Source organism: Amblyraja radiata, chromosome 3 (genome assembly GCF_010909765.2).
Source record: "Amblyraja radiata isolate CabotCenter1 chromosome 3, sAmbRad1.1.pri, whole genome shotgun sequence".
Taxonomy (NCBI): domain Eukaryota; kingdom Metazoa; phylum Chordata; class Chondrichthyes; order Rajiformes; family Rajidae; genus Amblyraja; species Amblyraja radiata.
The window spans coordinates 48,471,890-48,494,705 of record NC_045958.1 but is presented as its reverse complement, the minus strand read 5'-3'; the positions used below and the strand labels follow the sequence as shown (position 1 = coordinate 48,494,705).

At 43.5% G+C, this 22,816-nt stretch overlaps 1 protein-coding gene across 2 annotated transcripts in view; it reads left to right on the top strand.

Moving 5' to 3' along the window:
* The window catches only part of adamts19 (ADAM metallopeptidase with thrombospondin type 1 motif 19), a 406,630-nt gene that overhangs the window by 325,327 nt on the left and 58,487 nt on the right, over positions 1–22,816 (top strand). For both annotated transcript variants that reach the window (XM_033017772.1, XM_033017773.1), the window contains 2 exons: positions 3,581–3,738; positions 11,138–11,291. In XM_033017772.1, coding sequence (XP_032873663.1) covers positions 3,581–3,738; positions 11,138–11,291 — 312 coding nt within the window. The remainder of the gene's footprint in view (positions 1–3,580; positions 3,739–11,137; positions 11,292–22,816) is intronic.

The window sequence follows — 22,816 nt, the reverse complement described above, 5'->3', positions numbered from 1 at the left end:
TGAAGAAGTGCCATGTAGTACTGTTTCTTGACCAAATTTTATTTTTCAGTAAATCAAAATTAATATAATGATTGCATATTCTGTTGAGTGTTTTCCATTAGTGTGACTTTACAAATGATAATATGATTTTAATTATTCCAGAATAGTCAACATAAAAGATTAAAAATATGGGGAAACTATATATCAAGGGGGAGGAGCCATCTTGGGGAACGGCTGGTAACCAGCAGCCGTCCGTCTAATTCACTTTTTTTTGTAGTTCTAGTGAGTCCTGTGTTTTGTTTGTGGGAGAAATAGACTTTTTATTGTGGGGGGAAGGGGGTAACTATATTTCTAGGTCCCTACGTGGTCGCTGAGGCAGCTTTTTCTCCGGGCTGCCCCGTCGACCCGTCCTCGTGGCCTACCAGCGGGCGTGGAGCGCCGTTTCCTGGCGGGGACCACCCAGCACCTCGGCTTCGGTGGCGGCACAGCGCTGGAGCGCTATCGCGGAGCGGAGCGGGCGATGCCTTGCCTGGGTCGCCGCTCTGGATCGACGCGCTGGAGCTCCGGTGAGCTGTGACCGCCGAGTTCAACACCTCCGGGCTGCGGGTCTGCGGAGCGGAGCGGGCGGCGCCGACTTCAACATCGGGAGCCTGTGAGCTCCAAACCGGCACGGCCTTGTCGGCTTCGGAAGCCGCGGTCTCCGGTAAGGAAGCGGCCGTTCCAGGTGGCCCAGCCGCTGAGAGGACTCTCCCGACGCCGGGGCAACAGCACCCGGCGAGAACGGCCAGGAACAGCGGGCCTCCATAGAGGCAACAGCGGAGGCCTCAATAGGCCTGACTTTGGGAGAACTAGAAACACAAGAACTATTATTATTATTATATCAGATTTAAGATTTAGTTAAACATTGATGTTATTTTTGAAAATAATGCTGATATCTGCAACTTCCACAAAAATTGTGTTTATACCACTTATTGTGCTGGGATAAGCTATTCTCTTCAAGCCATTTGTTCTTACTTTGCAGTTACATGTAGACAATTTAATTAAGAAGCAAATAACAGAATGATGGAGGGCCATCGATTTAATTGTCTCCAGAATAGGAAATGATACAAAGATGAATTGTCCACATTTCTTTTGGAGTATGTAACATCAAAGGGAGTTTGCAAAGTGGATAATTTCACAATGGATTCATTGCTATTCAAATGAACATAAACAAAAGACACTTTCACAGTAAGGCAGTCTTGGTGATATTATTACGGTGATGGCTCCACATAATGTTTTTTAAATTAGAGGCAGGTATTTAGAACTTCTTAACTTTCCTGACAGGTAACAGGTTATGATTTAGTCAATTGCTGTGTATAGATATTTATCTATCAGATTTGCTTTCCATTTATATTATTTCATCTGGGATTTCAACCCTGAATTCCGAATGCACAAACTGACTGTAAACCTATCATAGAATATAGAACAGAACTGCAAAGGAACATGCTCTTCGGCCCTCAATGTCCACACCGAACATGATGCCAAGTTTTTAAGCGAATATTTTCTGCCTGCAGACGATCCATATCCCTCCATGAATATCTATGTACCTATCCAAAATCCTCTTAAATGCCACTATTGTATTTGCCTCCACCAGTGCACATTCCAGGCAGCCGCCACTCTCTGTTTCACAAACCTTATCACAAATGGGCTGCACGGTGTTGTAGCTATAGTTTCTGCCTCACAGCGCCAGAGACCCGTGTTCAATCCCGACTATGGATGCTTGTCTGTAGGGAGTTTGTACATTCTTCCCGTGACCCGAGTGGGTTTATTCCGAAATCTTCGGGTTCCTCCCACACTCCAAAGATGTATAGGTTTGTAAATTGATTGGCTTGGTAGAAATGTAAAATTGTCCCTAGTGTGTGTAGGATAGTGTGTAGGGATTGCTGGTCAGTGCGGACTCGATGGGCCGAAGAGCATGTCTCCATGCTGTATCTCTAAAACTAAAACTAAACTAAACTAAAACAAACCTCTTTTTAATTACAACCACAAATCTGCATGAAATGAAAGAAAAGAACACACGGAGTTTGCAGAGAAAGCTTGAGTTTCTGTCATTTATTTTTAGAAATGTAGCAAATCAGTAATGCAGCATTGGCTTCACTTTGTGTAAGATTATGAAGTGAGGCATTAATCAACTAAGATGTCATTAAAGGAGTATGGTGCATTTGGAAAGGTTTACATGACAGTACTTGATTAGAGCTGTCACAAAACAAAATATAAGTTCATATTTATAGAATCATTAATTTATAACCTCAAGTCTGACAAAAGTAGGAATGTTATAGTTTTATGGTAGGTTATGCTGTTCTAATGTCAGCGTGAAATAGTTTATGGGTAATAGTTTATGGGCATTCTATAGGTATACATCCAGGATTCTTCTATTAACTAAATGAACGGAATGAAGCAGACATTATCTATGGTGTTCATTAATCATTTGGCAAAATCATAAAGGTCCTGTGTTAGATTTTCTATTTATATAACTATAAATCTAGCCAGATGTTTGCCATATGCTGTGTTCATAATGTCCTCAAGTTGTGGCTGCATTTATTAGGTTACCCTCCAAATAATGGGCTTTCCAAAAACGATTTACAAGAGAAAGAATAGTGGTGGTCTAAGAGCTCACTCCTCCCTCAACTTGAGCAAGCGGTTTGCTCAGAGTTATATCATTCATTGATTGCCAAGTATAACCACAGAGCTCACATGCACAGGCCCTTTTCCAAGGCAGTGCAGGAAACTAAAACATTTGCAGTAAACTTCCATTGGAATCTGTTAGATTTACTGCACATGAATTTAGAAATAATCACATTGCCACTCTGGTGCTCTATATGATTCATCTTCAGTTTTTATTTTTAATTGGAAAGTGAAGATTGTGGTCTTTACCACAAATTGTGGAAAGTCTGGGATTTTGCTTTTGAGCCCTCAATGCAGGAATAGCAGCCCACAGAGGATTCTGGGCATGTGCAATAAGCACAGTGGTGTCATTTTGATTGATGCATTGTGGTCCACAGCTGGCACATTTTTCTCATGCAGAAGGAAGCTTTAATAACACTTACGAGCCTCCTTTGCCATGTTTAATGTTCCTGCTTCTGCAGGTCCCAGGCTGTGGAATCCAGCCAGGTCCTCTTTAGTAGTCTACTTCCACGTCGTGACAGCTCTCCCTCAAACATTACAATCTAGCTCTTTTGCACATTCCCATCAACAGATCGCACTCCCAGCCCTCCTGCCAGTCCTCTATCAAGCCATGAAAGGAAAAAGGAAAGTTATTCCAATTAATATGTGTACTTATATCAGAGGTTGCTCACTTTACCATTTCTCATGGCATCTGTGCATTTTCAATATCGTCAAGAGTGTCTTATTGTCATATGTCCTGAAACAGAACAATAAAACTCTTACTTGCAGCACCACATATATATGTAAACATGGTACTCTGTAAACGCCATAACAACAACAAAAATCAGTATAGTTGAAAACCCCAACAGTGCAACAAGATACACTGCAATTTATTTCCCTATTACTGTTTCAATCCATTATTAAAAGATCATCTTCTAAAATGTAATGTTTCTTGTAGCTCTACGAGATACCAGTAAACACTCCATCAACAGTGATTGGAAGATTGAACATCCAGGAACCTTTAACATTGCAGGAACTATCGTGCATTATGTTAGAAGAGGATTTTGGGAGAAGATTTCTGCAAAAGGTCCGACCACATCTCCTCTGCACCTCATGGTATGTCCTTTGGAGTGTCATGTCTTTTTCCACTGTTTATTCTCAAGGTAGCTCTCAATCATATTTGTAAGGAGATACTTATCATTTAAAAAAAAATTTGGGGTATGATTTTAGCGAATCATTAGTGACTGACTACGAACGTGGCATATTTTTCTACACGGTTCAAGAGCTGTTAGAGCTGCTGCCTCACAATGCCAGAGACCCGGTTTTAATGCTGACCTCGAGTACTGTCTGTTCAGGATCCACACGTTCCCCCTGCTCCAGTTTCCTCCCATATTTCAAAGACATGTGTTCAAGAAGGAACTGCTGATGCTGGAAAATCGAAGGTACACAAAAATGCTGGAGAAACTCAGCGGGTGCAGCAGCATCTATGGAGCGAAGGAAATAGGTAACGTTTCGGGCCGAAACCCTTCTTCAGACTAATAGGGGGTGGCAGGGAGAAGGAAGGAAAAAAAAGGAGGAGGAGGAGCCAGAGGGCTGGGGGATGGGAGGAGACAGCAGGAGGGCTAAGGAAGGGGAGGAGACAGCAAGGGCTAACAAAATTGGGAGAATTCAATGTTCATGCCCACCGGATGCAGCCTCCCCAAGCGGGATGTGGCCGACCCGCGCCGCCCTGCCGACCATCCGCCCACCGGGACCTCCCACACATCGCCCGCGGACCCCGACTCAACTGCCACTGGACTCCTACCATCGGGTCCATTGACCCGCGCCACGGGACTCCCACCATCGGGTCCGTTGACCCGTGCCACGGGACTCCCACCATCGGGTCCGTTGACCCTCGCCACTCCACCTCCCTCCAGCTACCCACAGCCGTCGCCTTACCTGGAACCTGGACTCTACACCGGGCCTGAAGCCTCCACGCTGCTAACTCCCACTCTCCTGGGTTTGACTCCACTGGGTCCTAGTGCCAGTCTGCCCAGCCTTGCTAACCTCAGTGGCTGTTCCACTGAGTCTTCCCCATCCCCCTCTAACTATGTGACCCCTGCTCTTCCCCACCCTCATTACAGCCCTCTCACCCCCCCACCCCCTGACCACCCACCACCCCCCCACCACCCACCACCCCCCCACCACACATCACCCCGTCCCCAGTCCACCCACCTGCCTTCCTCTGGCCCCAACCCCCATCCCTGCCGGGTGTTCACTATCCCCCCCAACCTCCCCATCTCCAACACCGAACGGTCTGTCCTCAGCAGAGGTCTTACCTTTGTTCCCCTTCGTCCCCACCTCAATGAGTTCCGCGCCCACCACGACTTGGAACTCTTCTACCGTCGCCTCCGCCTCACAGCGCACTTCCACGGGAAGGAGTCCTCGCCCCCTAATGATGACCCTTTTCCGGTCTCCAATGCACCCCCTCCTCGTGGAACCCCCCTCGTGACAATCCCGGCTTTGGAACTCTTTATCCAAAACTGCCGTCGCGACGTCAACTGCCTCAACTTCTCCACTCCCCTGTCTTACTCCAATCTCTCCCCCCCTGAACGCACTGCCATCGAATCACTCCGCAACAACCCAGATTGGGTTATCAAACCAGCCAACAAGGGAGGTGCCATGGTAGTCTGGCGCGTCGATCTCTACAAAGCTGAGGCCACGCGCCAACTCTTGGACACCTCCCTCCTACTTACCCCTGGACCATGACCCCACTGACGAGCACCAGGCCACCATCTCTAGCACCATCACCGACTTCATCAACTCCCACGTCTTGCCCGACCGAGCCTCCAACCTCATCGTTCCCCAGCCCCGCACGGCCCGTTTTTACCTTCTCCCCAAAATCCACAAACCTGACCGTCCCGGTAGACCCATTGTCTCTGCCTGTTCGTGCCCCACCGAACTCATCTCCACATACCTTGACTCCATACTATCCCCCTTGGTCAAATCCCTTCCTACCTATGTTCAAGACACCTCAGACACTCTCCGCCGCCTCCGCGCATTCCATTCTCTAGGCCCTCACCCCCTCATCTTCACCATGGACGTCCAGTCACTCTACACCTCCATCCCCCACCAGGATGGCCTCAAAGCCCTCAGGTTCTTCCTCGACCAGAGGAGCAACCTATACCCAGCCACTGACACTCTCCTCCGCCTAGCGGAGCTGGTCCTTACCCTCAATAACTTCACATTTGAATCCTCCCATTTCCTCCAAACACAAGGCGTAGCTATGGGCACACGCATGGGCCACAGTTATGCCTGCCTCTTTGTCGGGTACATCGAACAATCCTTGTTCAATACGTACCATGGCCCCATCCCCGACCTCTACATCCGTTACATCGACGACTGCTTTGGGACCACCTCCTGCACCCACACACAACAGACTGACTTCATCCACTTCACCACCAATTTCCATCCGACACTCCAATACACCTGGACTATTTCCGACACTTCCCTACCATTCCTTGACCTCACTATCTCCATCGCAGGTGATAGACTTCTGACCGACATCCACTACAAACCCACTGACTCCCATGGCTATCTGGACTACACTTCTTCCCACCCTGCCTCCTGTAAGGACTCCATCCCCCACTCCCAATTCCTCCGCCTACGCCGCATCTGCTCCCAGGATGAGGCGTTCCACACCAGGGCATCTGAAATGTCCTCATTCTTCAGGGAACGGGGATTCCCCTCCTCCACCATAGATGAGGCTCGCACCAGGGTCTCTTCCATACCCCACAACACTGCTCTCTCTCCCCATCCCCGCACTCGCAACAAGGGCAGAGTCCCCCTAGTCCTCACCTTTCACCCCACCAGCCGTCACATACAACAAATAATCCTACATCATTTTCGCCACCTCCAACGTGACCCCACCACTCGCCACATCTTCCCATCTCCCCCAATGTCTGCCTTCCGCAAAGACCACTCCCTCCGCAACTCCCTTGTCAATTCTTCCCTTCCCTCCCGTACCACCCCCTCCCCGGGCACTTTCCGTTGCAACTGCAAGAAATGCAACACCTGTCCCTTTACCTCCCCCCTCGACTCCATTCAAGGACCCAAGCAGTCGTTCCAGTTGCGACAGATGTTCACCTGTATCTCCTCCAACCTCATCTACTGCATCCGCTGCTCAAGATGTCAGCTGATCTACATCGGTGAGACTAAGCGGAGGTTGGGCGATCGTTTCGCCGAACACCTCCGCTCAGTCCGCAAGAACCTACCTGACCTCCCGGTGGCTCAGCACTTCAACTCCCCCTCCCATTCTCAATCCGACCTCTCTGTCCTGGGTCTCCTCCATTGCCAGAGTGAGCAACACCGGAAATCGGAGGAACAGCACCTCATATTCCGCTTGGGGAGCCTGCATCCGGAGGGCATGAACATTGAATTCTCCCAATTTTGTTAGCCCTTGCTGTCTTCTCCCCTTCCTTAGCCCTCGAGCTGTCTCCTCCCATCCTCCAGCCCATGGGCTCCTCCTCCTCCTCCTCCTATTATTTCCTTCCTTCTCCCTGCCACCCCCTATCAGTCTGAAGAAGGGTTTCGGCCCGAAACGTTACCTATTTCCTTCGCTCCATAGATGCTGCTGCACCCGCTGAGTTTCTCCAACATTTTTGTGTACTTTCAAAGACATGTGTTGTTTGTAAGTTAATTGGCCTCTAATATGGTCCTTAGGGCAACATAATGTTTGGGACACATGGCTTCACAGGTGTTTGTAATTGCTCAGGTGTGTTTAATTGCCTCCTTAATGCAGGTATAAGAGAGCTCTCAGCACCTAGTCTTTCCTCCAGTCTTTCCATCACCTTTGGAAACTTGTATTGCTGTTTGTCAACATGAGGACCAAAGTTGTGCCAATGAAAGTCAAATAAGTCATTTTGAGATGAGAAACAATAATAAAACTGTTAGAGACATCAGCCAAACCTTATGTTACCAAAAGCAACTGTTTGGAACATCATTAAGAAGAAAGAGAGCACTGGTGATCTTACTAATCGCAAAGGGACTGGCAGGCCAAGGAAGACCTCCACAGCTGATGACAGAAGAATTCTCTCTATAAGAAAGATCAACCCCCAAACACCTGTCAGACAGATCAGAAACACTCTTCAGGAGTCAGGTGTGGATTTGTCAATGACCACTGTCTGCAGAAGATTTCATGAATAGAAATACAGAGACTACACTACAAGATGCAAAGCACTGGTTAGCCGCAAAAACAGGATGGACGGGTTACAGTTTGCCAAGAAGTACTTAAAAGAGCAACAACTGTTCTGGAAAAAGGTCTTGTGGATAGATAAGACGAAGATTAACGTATCGGAGTGATGGCAAGAGCAAAGTATGGAGGACAGAAGGAATAGCCTAAGATCCAAAGCATACCACCTTATCTGTGAAACACAGTGGTTGGGGTGTTATGGCCTGGGCATGTATGACTGCTGAAGGTACTGACTCACTTATCTTAATTGATGATACTGGCGGTTCATTCTACAGCGACAATTATTCCAAACATACTGCTAAAGCAACAAAGGAGTTTTTCAAAGCTAAAAAATGGTCAATTATTGAGTGGCCAAGTCAATCACCCGATCTGAACCCAATTGAGCATGCCTTTTATATGCTGAAGGGGACAAGCAAAAGCTAAAGATGGCTGCAATACAGGCCTGGCAGAGCATCACCAGAGAAGACACCCAGCAACTGGTGATGTCCTTGAAGCAGCATGCAAAGGATATGCCACAAAATACTAAACATGACTACTTTCATGAACATGACATTGCTGCATCACAAACATGGTGCCCTGAAATGGTGGGACTATGTATAAACACTGCTGTAATATCTACATGGTGAAATAAAAATGTATAAAAATGGCCTTTAATAAAATCTGACAAAGTGCACTTTAACCTCTTGTGATTTTTTCTATTACACATCTCAAATCGTGGAGTACAAAGGCAATAAATAAATGATGGGTCATAAGAGAAATAATATTGAGGGGATACAGGCTTAGTGAGAAGGTGGAAGGATCACCTGAAAAAGTTGTTATAAAGCATGCAAGATCCTTTGCTTCATCAGAAGGTAGAACATTACGAACAGGTCCTTCGGTCCACAATGTCCGTGTGAAATATGATCAACTAATCTCCCCTGCCTTCATCTCTCCATTCTCGGCATTCTGAGGCGCCTATATAAAAGCCTCTTAATTGTTCATTTCTCTTATGGCTTCCTAATAAACCACATCTTTTTACATTTCTCTGTCAAACTTCTAGCTGTCACATGCTTGCACCTTTCATTATTCCTGCTATGTCCTCTTTGAGTCTACTGCAACGTCTCATGTTGCAAGTGATTTCTGACTTTTTTTTTGTTTTATGGTAGAAGCCTTGTCGGGTCTGCAGTCTGCAAACTGTGAAGGATGAGAATTTATTAGAAATAAACATATTTGCCAGCATTGGTTATCCAAGTAGTTTTATTGTCTTCACAATGGTTTTACATCTTTATTTCATTTGAAAATGGGGTCAGCCAACAAAATGAAATGTTTTGGGATAAATTAAAGAGGACTAGAAAAATGCTACAATTTTCCAAATGGCGACTTCTTAATCAGGGCTGTTCTATATGAACGTATATGTAGTCTGAGGGCTACTATTATCTATGGGATGGGTATAGAAGACTATTTGCTTTCACAAATGAAGATGGATAAAGGTATATCTAATTTATCATGGATATTTCATCATCATGATACAAGTTGACCTTGGCAGATCAACTGACCACACAAATCATAACATTTTAATAGAGCATTATGCCAAATTACACTGATCAAAATTCAGGTGCACGTGACCTATTTACATGCAGAATTGTTATCATCAATACACAGATTAGTTTGGAAAATACAAGCATTTTATACTATGATGATAGTGTTGCATTAAAATTAGAGTAAATCATTAAAACGACAAATTAACAGAAGTATAATTCTACGATCCAACTACTTGGATTAAATGAAGTTTGAAAGTAATTTAAAAAAAATCACTTCTATGCTGATGTAAAATTTAAATGCCTGGAAAATCATTAATGTCAGTGCACTGTGGTCACGTTCATTCCTTTGATAAATTAATTATGAAGGGAGAGTAAATCATACTGACATGACTACAGGGCTAATCGGGCGCAACAAGTCAAGGATGGATTTCCAGGCAAAATTTCCAAATGTATTTGGGGAGTTAATGCGCCAGAGTTATTTTCTTGCTGTTTACTTAGGCTATTGAGTGCAGAGTCAATACATCTAAGGTAACATCTAAGGTAATAAGGTGATAATGGATCTTGGCTTCAAGGAGCTGAAGGAGTGAGAGCAAGATTCTTCTCTTTCAGCCCAAGCCAGAGCTGCCCATGATCTGCCGTGGTTTCATCCGTGGCAAATAGCTCCCACCATTTATCTCTGGAAATTGTCATAATTTTCAACAAGTGCTTTTATAGAATACGAGGTGAAGCTGTTCCAGCTGTAATACTCATTATTAAAAAATATATACTGAAGCAGCCTATCTCCTTGGTAACTGGATAGTTGCACTATTTGTTATCATTATTCTTGTCGTTGTAAATTAGTTATAATGCTGAAGGAAATATTTAAGATTAAAATACTTTGGGATAAAAATGCTTAACATATTTATGATCTTGCCGTGCTGCAAGGAAGAATTGGGTTGGCTCCCAACAGCCTTGTAGTGCGCTAACATTTTGAATTTGTCATTGGGCAAGCAGCCACTATAACCATATAACATAACCATATAACTGATGTCAGCGACAATTCCTTTAGTGAGCTGCTTCATGGGGTCAGCAGGGACCAGTCTAAATCCCATTTCTAAGCAGTACAATTTATTTTTTAATTCAGTACCAGCTGGTAAATATTGGGTAAGTAGAGCGGGTAACTAGAAAATATATTTTTTAATTAGTTTAGTTTAATTTAGAGATACAGAGCAGAAAGAGGCCTTTGGGCTACTGAGTCCACACCGACCAGCGATCCCCGTACACTAGCACTATCCTACACACTGAGGACAATTTGCAATTTTAGCGATTAGAGAGGGGGAGCAGAGTAAAAAAAAAATCAGGGAAGGGGGCATGAGCAGAGTGCCTTACTGCCAATGGTAGAATGGTTAAGTTCCTGGGTGATAAATATGGTAGAACTGGATGTGTGCAGTTATCTCAGAGGTTTGTGGGATTGGGAGAGATTACAGCATAAAAGAAGAACAAGCATACAAGATCCAATGAAATTTGAATAATCATTCATTTTATCTTAAAGTTTATGCATTAGCCAGATTATTATTAAGATCTTGGTGATCAGTCTTCCACTGGTCATAAATGAACTGTTCAGCTCGGTAAATCCATGCTGTGAGTGGATGTGAAACTCACAGTTTGGGCATTTAATGTATTGGCTTTATTGCCAGGCTTAGTTTTGAACATGCAATTTGATTAATTCCCAGTAATGTATTTTATTTTGGAGGTTTATGTGACTGGTCTATTTTTTTGTCTACAGGTGTTGCTCTTCAATGATCAGAATTATGGCATTCACTATGAATACACAATTCCAATTGAGCCAAGACCAGGAAATCACAGTGCTAAGACCAGTGTGCCTCACTTTATGTGGACTCACTCTGGTTGGGAAGATTGCGCTGCCATGTGTGGTGGAGGTTGGGAATTTCTTTTTGAAAGTAACATATGCAAAATTATTTCAGTAAGAGATTAATCTTGAGAATGATTATGTTTCATTTCACAGGATGTTAATGTTGTTGGCATGGCCAGTTTTCTATTACCCTTCCACTATTTACATTGAAAAGGTGGTGGAGAGCTGCGATCTTCAACCATTATAGTCCTCCCAGTGAAGATATCCCACAATGTGTTGGGTGGGGATTTCCAGTAATCAGTCCCAGTAACAATAATGGGCTGGCAATATCTTTCCAGTTCACTACGTTGTGTGACTTGGAGCAAAGCCTGTTGGTGGAGGATTTCCCTTTCACTCGCAGTCTTTGGCTCAATGGAGTTAGAATTTGCAGGTTTAGGAGCTGATAACAGAGAGGGCTAGTGAATCACTACGGTAGATTTTGTCAATTGCACAGTTGTCATGTTGAAATAGTGAATGTTATGGGTAGGCATCAATATAATGGGATGCTTTACATGAAGTTACATCTCTTGGGTGTTGGAGGATCAGCAATCATCCTGACTACTGAAGAATGTTCCATCACGTAATTGATTTGTACATGGTGAAAATGTTTTTGATTAGGAAGATGTTGCTGTGTAGCCGCAGTATTTACGTGTCACTGGTTAATAGTGACACTCCCCACCCCACAACATTAGTAATGCAGGATTCAGCAATGGTATTGCAATTGAATGTAAATGGTCGATGGTTGTCATGTCAGAGATGCTCATTGCCAGATACTTGTGTGACATTGATGTTATTTCTAACTTTTCAGTCCATGCAAGAATATCATCATTCTGAGTACATGCAAGTGTGGATACTTTGTTTTCTGAAAAGTTGTGAATAGAATTGAATATACTGCAACCATCAGTAAAACACCCTTTTCTGAGTTATTAACTCAAGACTATTTTTATAATTAAAACTGTTTAAAGCTTCAACCTGTTGCATATGTAAAATATACAGACAATATAAATAAGAAATAGACAGCATAATTGAATCCAAATTTGTACTATAAATTGTATTGTTCTTTAAAGTCGGTTGACCACGGGCAAATTGATGAGTAGAATCCAAACTGCCATTTTTCATTATTTTGTTAAAACATTACAAACTATAATATCAATTTACAAGAAATCTGGAAGGACAATATGATACTCAACACGGTCTCTTCATTAATTTAATTTGTAATATTCAAAGGAGCATAGATAGGATCAGCAGTAACAATTGAATGCAAGGCTCCTATAATTTCTGGTGACATGTCATAATTTATCCACCCATAGCCCAGTGAAACCACTCCTTTAAAATAGCCTGTAACTACTGTATACTAATTTAAGTTAATTTTGGCTTTCCTTAAATCGGTTGTTATCTGATAGCAAGAATCACTTTCCCTGTATAGAAATCAATGGCATGAAGAAAAGATAAGATCTACAATGACCACATGATATGATTTGTCAACTGGTGAAATGAAGCAGTAAAGGGAACCGAACAGTTGATTTAAATTTGCTTCATTAAATCACAGTCTAGTTAGTCATACCTGACTGTACTGTGGGGCTCCTGGTGTTATTCTCTGCTTTCCTTCTCCTCCTCTTCCATTTACACATTCTCCACCTTTTATAGTTAAGGATGCCATATTGTGGAAGATCTATATTTCTATATTGTGGAAGATCTATATTTAACTGGACTAAGTGGGACCCGTTGGGTCCCAGCATCACACAGGAGGGCTGGTCATCCAACGCAATATTCCACCTCTCCACCAATTCTAATATTGGTGGCCAGTTGGGGGGGGGGGGGGGGGGGCTTTCTGGAGCGCTAGTATGGGTGTTGTGTGCTGAAGGGACTGGTTTCCAGAGGGCTAGTATGCAAATTGTGCGCCTAATGGATTCTTGGGCTGGCGTCTCAGTCAATCAAGCCTGATGTGCTGGCAACTCACTCACGGCTGGTGGGCTGGTAGTTGACTCACGGCTAATCCTTGAAATTCTATTTCAAGCAGGGTATAAGGCCACCAAATTCAAGTGCAGTTTCATACCATTTGAAGTAGGGTGCAAAGCCACTAAAGACAGCGAGTTGTGACCTCTCCCTCCTCCATCTTGCAGCGACTGAGCCACACCCACATTTCCGGGTTTTATAACCCCTCCCCCCCCCCCCCCCACCGGAGAAGGTGTGGCTTTCATGGAGTGATTGACAGGAGAGAGATTCTCAACATTTAAAAAAAAACTAATAACACTTTTATTTTTCATTGATGGGAAGAATTCTCTGCATCTGCTCAGCGGAGGGAGACTGAGTAAGATGGCCAAAAACAGCCGTAAGTGGTAGCGTTTTATCTAAAATCAATATACAGTGCAAACAGGAAGTAAGTGCATTTACAGTAGTGCCTTTTAACTTCAAGCCAAAGCACCCAAGCCACCATTTGCAGTAAGTAGTGCCTTTCAACTTCATGCCACCATTTGCAATAAGTGGTGTCTTTCAACTTCAAGCCACACCCAAGCCACCATTTGCAGTACGTAGTGCCTTTCAACTTCATGCCACCATTTGCAGTAAGTAATGCCTTTCAACTTCAAGCCATTGCATCCAAGCCACCATTTGCAGTAAGTAGTGGCTTTCAACTTCAAGCCACACCCAAGCCATCATTTGCAGGTAGTGCCTTTCAACTTCAAAGCTCCCAAGCCGCCATTTGCAGTAAGTAGTGCCTTTCAACTTCATGCTACCATTAGCAGTAAATAGTGCCTTTCAACTTCAAGCCAATGCACCCAAGCCACCACTTGCAGTAAGTGGTGCCTGTCAACCTTCAAGCTACAATTTGCAGTAAGTAGTGCCTTTCAACTTCAAGCCAAAGCTCCCAAGCCACCATTTGCAGTAAGTAGTGCCTTTCAACTTCAAACCAAAGCTCCCAAGCCACCACTTGCAGTAAGTAGCGCCTTTCAACTTCATGCCACCATTTGCAGTGCCTTTCAACTTAAAGCCAAAGCACCCAAGCCATCATTTGCAGTAAGTAGTGCCTTTCAACTCCCCATTTTTAATCGACGGGAAAAATCCTCGGCACACATGCGGCGGAGGGGGGCTCTGAGCAAGGTGGCCAAAAATGACGGCCGTAGGTGGCGGCGTTCTCTCGGAAATCGCAGCACAGATGGCCAAAACCGGTCAAGAACAGACTTTTAGTAATATAGATAGATGACAAAGTCAGAGCCTCTCACGGTGGTATACATCAGGCCGCCTCTTCCAGTGTCCAGGCAGCAGGAGAGCTGTTGTTATATCAACGTTCTCCATTGGAGTGGTGCCAGAAGCCAAGCATCAGAGGGATAACCCTTGTCTGGAAGTATCCATCAATGGGCACTAAACGTCATCATCTGCAATTAGCCACAAATGAGTTGAACATTCAAGCAATGAAATCCTTTGTGGTTCTTGCATAGCTCTGGATTCTCATGTGTCACTCTCAAGGACATTTGCATGCAATCATTACTTACCGGTGCTTTTGGGAAGCCCACGATCCACATTAATCCCTTACTAAGAAGAAAGAAAGGCTGTGTTTAATGCTTCTGTTGCTACCTCAGTGGCATGTTGGCATAATCATGCTGTCTGCTCACCCGCTGAGTTACTCCAGCATTTTGTGTCTACAAGCTAAACCTTCTTCATTGAGGACCCAAAAAAAGATTGTTGTTATATATATATATTTGGGGGTGGTGCAGTGGCGCAATGATAGAGTTGCTGCCTTACAGACCCGGGTTCGATCCTGACTATGGGTGTTGTCTGCATGGAGTTTGTTCATTCTCCCTTGGGTTTTCTCCGGATGCTCCGGTTTCCTCTCACACTCTAAAGAAGTAAATTTTACAGGTTCATTGGCTTTGGTAAGTTGTGAAATTGTCTGTAGTGTGTGTAGGTCAGCTGTATAGGCTGATTACTGATTGGCGTGGACTCGGTGAGCCGAAGGACCTGTTTCTGTGCTGTATCTCTAAAGTCTCTAGTCATATTCATGTTAAATTAGCAATCCCAGTCACACAAGTCACAGAGGAGCAAGGAAAGGTTTCACTGTCAGAGTATGTGGTGGAGACCAACAATCAGTGTTACATACTAGTGCCAATTGTTTGTAGTTTCTTGGATAATGATCTTGAAATATTGTGCCAAGTGCCTTTGCTGATAAATCACTTTTTTTTAAGTACAGCCAAAGCAGATGCCAGTGCTGTGACTGTTCTCACATAATAAATACCATGACCCACAGCTAAGACCAGATCCATTCGTCAAGTCAGTATCCAAGAAGTGAGTCCTATTCCTACAAATGAGTGATTGGGAAGGTTTTTAATTTTTACTTTGAATTATGAAATTACTTTGTTGTACCAAAATCATTACAATAATAAATAAATGCGAGGACATTGTACGCAATCAGGAATTCCCAATGTAATTCTGAAAGGCAGTGAAGCAGTTAAATCCTAATCTTTTAGAGAAATGGTCATGTTTACAGCTGGCTGTAGGAGAGTATTACCTGATATTGACACAAGAGACTGCAGATGCTGGCATTTTGAGCAAAAGAGAAACCGCTGGTGGAACTCACTGGGTCAGGCAGCATCTAAGGAGGGAAGTGGACAGGCAATGTTCATCTTTTGTTTTCTGTCCAGTCTCTTCCACAGTTGCTGTCTGACCCACTGAGTTCTTCCAGCAATTTGTTTACTAGCTGATGTCTTTTTAGCTCAACGCAAAATCCAACTCATTACTGAATGAGACTGTGTTCAATCCTCCTTCATTTGAATCGGTGAATGCTAAAAAACCAAGATAACCAGTTCACTTTTCTCACAATCGTGTTTAAGTCATCTTCTTTGCTTTTCATCTTTGGCAGTTTCTCAAGGTAGAGGAAGACTTGTGGTTCTCTGGGTTCTGAGATGACTGATGAGACCAATCTGAGGCCTGCAGATTCAGTCAAACTTGCAGGATGTATTGTTTGATAGTGGAAGTGGATGAGTGGTTTGGAAGGTGATGGAAGCATCCTTCTCCCATATACACAGAGGTTCAGCATGCTTCTGATCATTGGACTCACTTGCCTCAATACCATCCTGAATATCATTCCTCCACTTCGAGAAGTTATGGGGCGGAGATTCCTACCTGTCATTGAGAATGCTTTGGGAACATACAGGATTTGTCGTGCTAAGACATAGAGCTCAATGTACAATGTCTGCTTCAGGAATCATGTATTGAGCATGCTAACAAATCTTATCTGCCCATCGGCCTGTCTAAATGTAATTAGGGCCTTAATGCTTTAAATGTTGGCCTGGGAGATGATACTGATGTTGGTTTGTTTATACTGTCAGTGGATTTATCAGATGTTGCATAGTTCTCTCTGTTAAATTTTATTACTTGAACAGGGATACTGCCTGTTCCCAATACTTTTTTTTTTCAGCTGGCATACAGTCTTTCCAACTTCAGTCACATGTGGCTATGGTTAAACCAAACCGTGTTTTTTTGTAAATTCTCAAAACCAGAACAGTACTATGGTTGTTTAAGAAAGAACTGCAGATGCTGGAAAAATCAAAGGTAGGCAAAAAAGCTGGAGAAACTCAGCAGGTGAGGCAGCATCTATGGAGCGAAGGAATAGGTGACGCTTCGAGTCGAGACTGATGTCGGGGGGGCGGGAAAAATAAGGGAAGAGGCGGAGACAGTAGGCTGTGGGAGAGCTGGGAAGGGGAGGGGAAGGAAGGAGGAAAGCAAGGACTACCTGAAATTGGAGAAGTCAATGTTATGTTTGAGAACTTCCTCAAAATGTTTCTTTTATTGGGTGCTGACTGCCTCTCAGTCCCCGTCTGTCCTTGGTTTTTGGTATGGTTGACCTATAGCTGTTTGGACCAGAGGTAGCCGTGACCTAGTCCCCACACATCACTGGACCCTCTGCACTATTTCTACCGAGCATCTATTCATTAGATCACAGATTTTCTGGTGGATCTTTACCTTAAGGTGTTGGTGGAGCTGTTTCTTTTCCCTTGATTAGTGGTAGATTTTGCAAACTGAGGAAAAGTTCATTAGCTCTTAAATCTCATGTTCATTTCTTTCAAACAGTCCTGATATTTTCTGATATGAGGCAAAGAGTCTCATCATAATCAGTAATTATGATTTACTGTTAACAGTCGGATTGAAGATTGAAATAGAAAAGAACATATTGTAAAAGACTGTTCATTACAGAATGAAAGATTGCCTCAATCATCGGATCAAATTAAATATTCAGAATATTGTAGGAAAGTTTTTTTACATCAGCCACTACCAGCCTCTGGGATAGACTGCAGTGATTTATTCTTACACGTCTCTTTCTGTCAGTGCGTCACCTGCCAGTCATTCCCCACCATCCGTGACCCCATCTTAGCACCCTATGTCTCATAAGGACCCATCACAATACGATTGTAAATGGGTGTGGTGCCCATTCTATGTGTATGGACTACTTTTCTCTTAGAAAATAAATCAACTGTTGTGTCCGCATCAAGAAGTGGGTGTTGGGGTGAGGAAGGTCTTTTCAAACTTTTGATCTTCATAAAGGGGCTGTCCCACCTGAGCGACCTAATCCGCGAGTTAAGAAGAGTGTCTTCGACCTTCAAGCTCGAGGGCACTCGCCTGGAAAGCCTCGAGCTGGATCGACCGTCCGTGTTGAAACCGCGAGCTGGATTGACCGACCGCACTCACACACACACACACAAACACATCGTGAAGGTGGGGGCCAGGGAAAGCGGGGGAGCGCTGTCTGCACAATGAAGAGGAAGGTAAACGGCTGCCACAGTGTACAGTAAGTCCTTTAGAGAGCGCGGGGAGGGGGGGGGGGAGAAGGGGAGAGAAGGGGAGAGAAGGGGAGAGAAGGGGAGAGAAGGGGAGAGAAGGGGAGAGAAGGGGAGAGAAGGGGGGAGAAGGGGGGAGAAGGGGAGAGAAAGGGGGGGAGAAGGAGTGAAGACACTTATAAGAAGTTTAATAAAGTTTAGCGGGCATTTTACTTACCGGTAGGTTTTCCTTGGCCCTGAAAACTCCGATGAGTCAATCAAAATGCCCGGTCAGCGAGGAGATTGCCTACGGCTCCCCTCGACTGCCTGTAACTAAATAGCGACTCCACTCAACTGCACTATGTCAAAAAGAACCATGCCGACCAAATTTTACTTGCGGAAAAATTTTCAACACGCTGAAAATTTTTCCGCGACCTGGCTGAGGCCACGAGTATTCGGGAACTTCCCTCGAGCATGAAGGAGAGTTACAGCGACCTCATAGGACCTCCTAGGACCACGTGTCGACCATGCTGTGAGTTTGAAGGTCGAAGACACTCTTCTAAACTCGCAGATTAGGTGGCCCAAGTGTGACAGCCCCTTAAGTGTGATTAAAAACACAACACATTGGAGATTTATAGGAATGACCCACACACGAACAGTTAGCGAACAGTATGAGTAATGTCCAGCATTATTAGTTCCACTACTGGATTCACAATGCATAATATTTGAAGCACGTATTATCAAGAAATTGCAGATCCCTCATCACATAATGTAGTGCAGTTGCTCAAGTTGTGAAGGAGAAGTCAAATAGTTGTTACCATGCAAATGCAATTTAAGTCATATTTTTAAATGATGTTTTGTCCTTAAATGGGGGCTCGCCCATTTAACATCAATAGGCAAGATTGGGGTGAAAATGAAATCTGAATACCACATTTATTTGAAAAGAATTGCAAAAAGTGTGTACGAGGCAATGGAAACCATCCCTTTATTGCATCTGGAATTGTAGCTTATAAGTGTTTTAAGTTCCCATCAATAGAGTTGGAAGATTTCCTAGTTAATGAATAGTAATTATTTTATGCAACTCAATATAATTAGCTGCACCAAATGAAAAGACTGCTGGAAAGTTAATTGAAATTTGAATTTTAGAGCTTCTTCTTCTTATCGAGTCCACACACAAGATTAGAAGTTGTTCAGCCAGAGCTGAACACACTTCTCGGCATCTGCACAATGGTGTCTGTCTTGCGCTTCTTGTGCTTCTTGTGCGTGGTGGTGGAAAGATTGGTTGAAACAGGGCCGCAACGTGAACGCTCTTTCCTTGGCCCCAACTTTAGATAATACCTAGTCTCTGATTCTGGACTCCAGAGTTATTTTGAAACGTTTATTTGAAATTATCTCATTCAAATTTAACATATACATTAAAAAAACAAGCAGAAAGTGAATGGATAGTGAGAGAGAACATATCTAAAAAAATGCAGCCATCTCCAAGCATAGCTCCAGGTCTAAACAAAAATATGAAATTGTCCCTTTTGCATTTTTCCACAAAATTGAAATAAATGAATTTCAGTAAATGAATAGCAGTAAGAAATGTCTTTGTATGTTAGCTCACCTTCACTTTGATGAAGCAATGGGTGATTAAACTGTCTTTATGGTGCTTTTCAATCGCATTTCTTTTCTATTAAGTAACTTTTGTTGTAGATAGTTAAAAGCACTTGTTTCTATGGAAACAAGTACAAGGTCTGTTGCTGCAGAAAAAATGGGTAATGCATATTGATTGATGGTGGATTGGCTGTGTAATTACTACAGCAGTCCAAAACTTTTGTGTTTCTTTAACAGTAATCAAATTCTGTCTAGACTTAAATAACAGCAGATTATTTTCAAATCATCTCCTCCTGGGAACAATAGCTTTTGAAGGACTGTGCAGGCATATTTCATTTTCTTTTTGGTATTGTACGTGACATCTTAGTAAAATATTCAAGTTAAGTGTTTTTATGCCAATACTGATGTATTATTGCAACTGGCTTTTCTCCACAGGCAGGATGCTTGTGCGAGGTGTCGTAAGTCTTCATACACCATATTATTTTGTAGATTTGCAAAATTGTTTGGGAACTGCTTTTTTCTGTTAACATTCTTACCTAGCTCTGACTTATTAGAAATGCATTCAATGGAGACAACCTTAAAGGCTAAATTGAACTTTAATTCTAATTTATGACAGCTCTCAACAATAAAGGGAAAATCAGAGTCAAAGTCATCCCTTGGGTCATGTACGCCTTCCAGCAACAGCCCCAAGACACAAATATGATCATCCAAGTGGCTTCCAACCTAACAAGTACTGTTAGATACTATGGAGATGCAAGGAACTATAGATGCCCGTTTACAAAAATGACGATGCTCTTTTTTCAATTAGATTTCATGATTCTATTCTACGATGCTGACTTTGATGATGGACTTGCTACAAAAATGTCTAGGGACAAGAAAATCAATGATGAAAACTGGAAATGCAGCCAAACACATACTGAAATGGATGCTGCCTGACCTGCTGGGCTTTTCCAATATTTGCCGCTTTATTTCAGATTTCCAACAACGGCAGTTTTTGGTGGTCTCAGAGAAGTTCAATCCCATTTCAGATATTTAGCTTGGTTAGTGGAACTCCATCAAAGCCATTGAATTGTGCAGGAAGGAACTGCAGATGGTGGTTTACATTGAAGATAGAAACAAAATAGCGGAGTATTTCTGCACGCAGGCAACATCCCTGGCCATTAAATTGTATAGTCGGGACAAACGTGTGAAAATGCAGTTGGAGTCATAAGTAAGAGTTAATACTTGGTTCAGGTCAGCAGACATATGCCAAGTTTGCATTTGAAGTGGAATTCCCTACTTAGTTTCTCCAATGTGATACTGAAAAGAACAAAGCCGGTTTTACCCAATGGACAAGCCGATCTTTTCTGGCATGGATTCCCATATCCCAAGGCAACTGCACACTTTTGTCACATTTACTTATGTGTATAAATAGGAACGTTGTGATTATTCATCATTGTTTTATTATTCTAGCCCAGCTTCCAAATCCTAATCTGTCAGATCTCTTTGTATTTTGCCAGATCAAATTTGTCAGCTCGCGATGTTTTGCCAATTAAGTATCATGAACGCGAGCACCTCTGTCTTTGGTCTCAATCACAAGCGCTGTTTCCTCGTCACCAACTGCATACCTCCCTCTGGCAACTGTCTGAGGAGGAACAGTGTTTGATTCTGAGCTGAGCTGCAGCCCATCACTTCCCACTCCCAATATCCTTCATTGTCTTCACTGGTGCTGACACACGCATCCCAGACTTTGTTCCACTCCTCGTGTAGGAAGGAACTGCAGACGCTGATTTAAAGCGAATGCAGACACAAAAAGCTGGAGTAACTCAGCGGGACAGGCAGCATCTCTGGTGAGACGGGATGGGTGACATTTCGGGTCGAGACTCTTCTTCAGACTGACAGAAGGTCTCGACCCGAAACATCTCCCATCCCTTCTCCAGTTTTTTGTGTCTGTCTTCTTGTTCCACTCCTCAACAGCTTCCCTCATTGTAAACTAATGTTGATTAAAATATCTACTGACTGGGTCTTATCTCTCACTAACGCCATGTGATAAATTATCCCTGAACTTGTGGACCTGCAATTGGTCCTGGTTAAGTTATTCTAAAGTTCTCATTCTGGTTTTCAAATCTGTCCATGGTCTTTTCCTCCTTCAGTGTGATTTTCTCAAGTCATACAAGCCTTTGCTTTATCTGCTGTCATCCATTTCAGACCGCCTCAGAACCCCAACATTTCACAGTTACATGATTGCCTCTTCAGCATCAGTTGTCAAGGCCCTAAGCTCTGGAATTCCCCTCATAAATCTCCACTTTTCGACATAGAAACAAAGCGTCTTAACAGCACACAAGGAAACTACTCAACCCATCAAGTCGATGTTGGCATTCAAAACAGCAATTCAGTCAGCCCATTTATCTTACTTTCCCCAAAGCATGCATAAATTATTTTCCTTTCCTTGCCTTTTTAATGCCCTTCTAACGATGATTCTTCCACTTTTGCAAGCAATGGGTTAAAAATCATGACTACTCCCTCCGTAAGAAGGCTTATCCCCACATCTGCTTCAACTGCCTGTTGAGGATATATCTGAAGGCCCTCATGGTTCCTTGCTCATGTCAGATATTTTCCATACTTTCCATTTCTCCGGCCAAAGCCTCCTGTGGTGCATCCAAAATCTTGGAGCTTCCCGTATCCTGCCAGTCTTCACTGCTTCCTCTGTTTGTGTAATGACCACCAAGGTTCTTCCCCTTTAAGAGGTGCAGGCTGGCTCTGGGCAGTGCAGGCTCGTTTTAACTGGTGCTATCCATTTACCACACCCATCCCCCTGCCTGTGCATCCAGCCAATGAACAGTATAATTAATGCTGAGAGTACACTGTAATGATTATGAGCAGGCAGTACAAAGCTGGCACTCTGCCTCTGTTGCAGTCAACAGGCACAGATTAATCAGACACAGCTAGTCCCATGCCCATTTTCGGGGAGTGTCCAAATTAGCAATGGCTCCTCTTGGTGAGACAGAGTTACCCCAGTGTCTGCATTGATTGTGCCTGGATAAATACCCATTGAGGTCATTGTAACTAACTTATCCCATGGCAAGATCTGGACTCTTGTGTGATGAGGTAAACATCATTCAGAGCCAGGAGACCGAAGCCTATTTTTTTCCACCAAGAATATTGTCATGGTTCAAGTTCTTTTGGACATTTCTCCATTGGACTTATTTGACAAAAGGTTGTGTTTTAA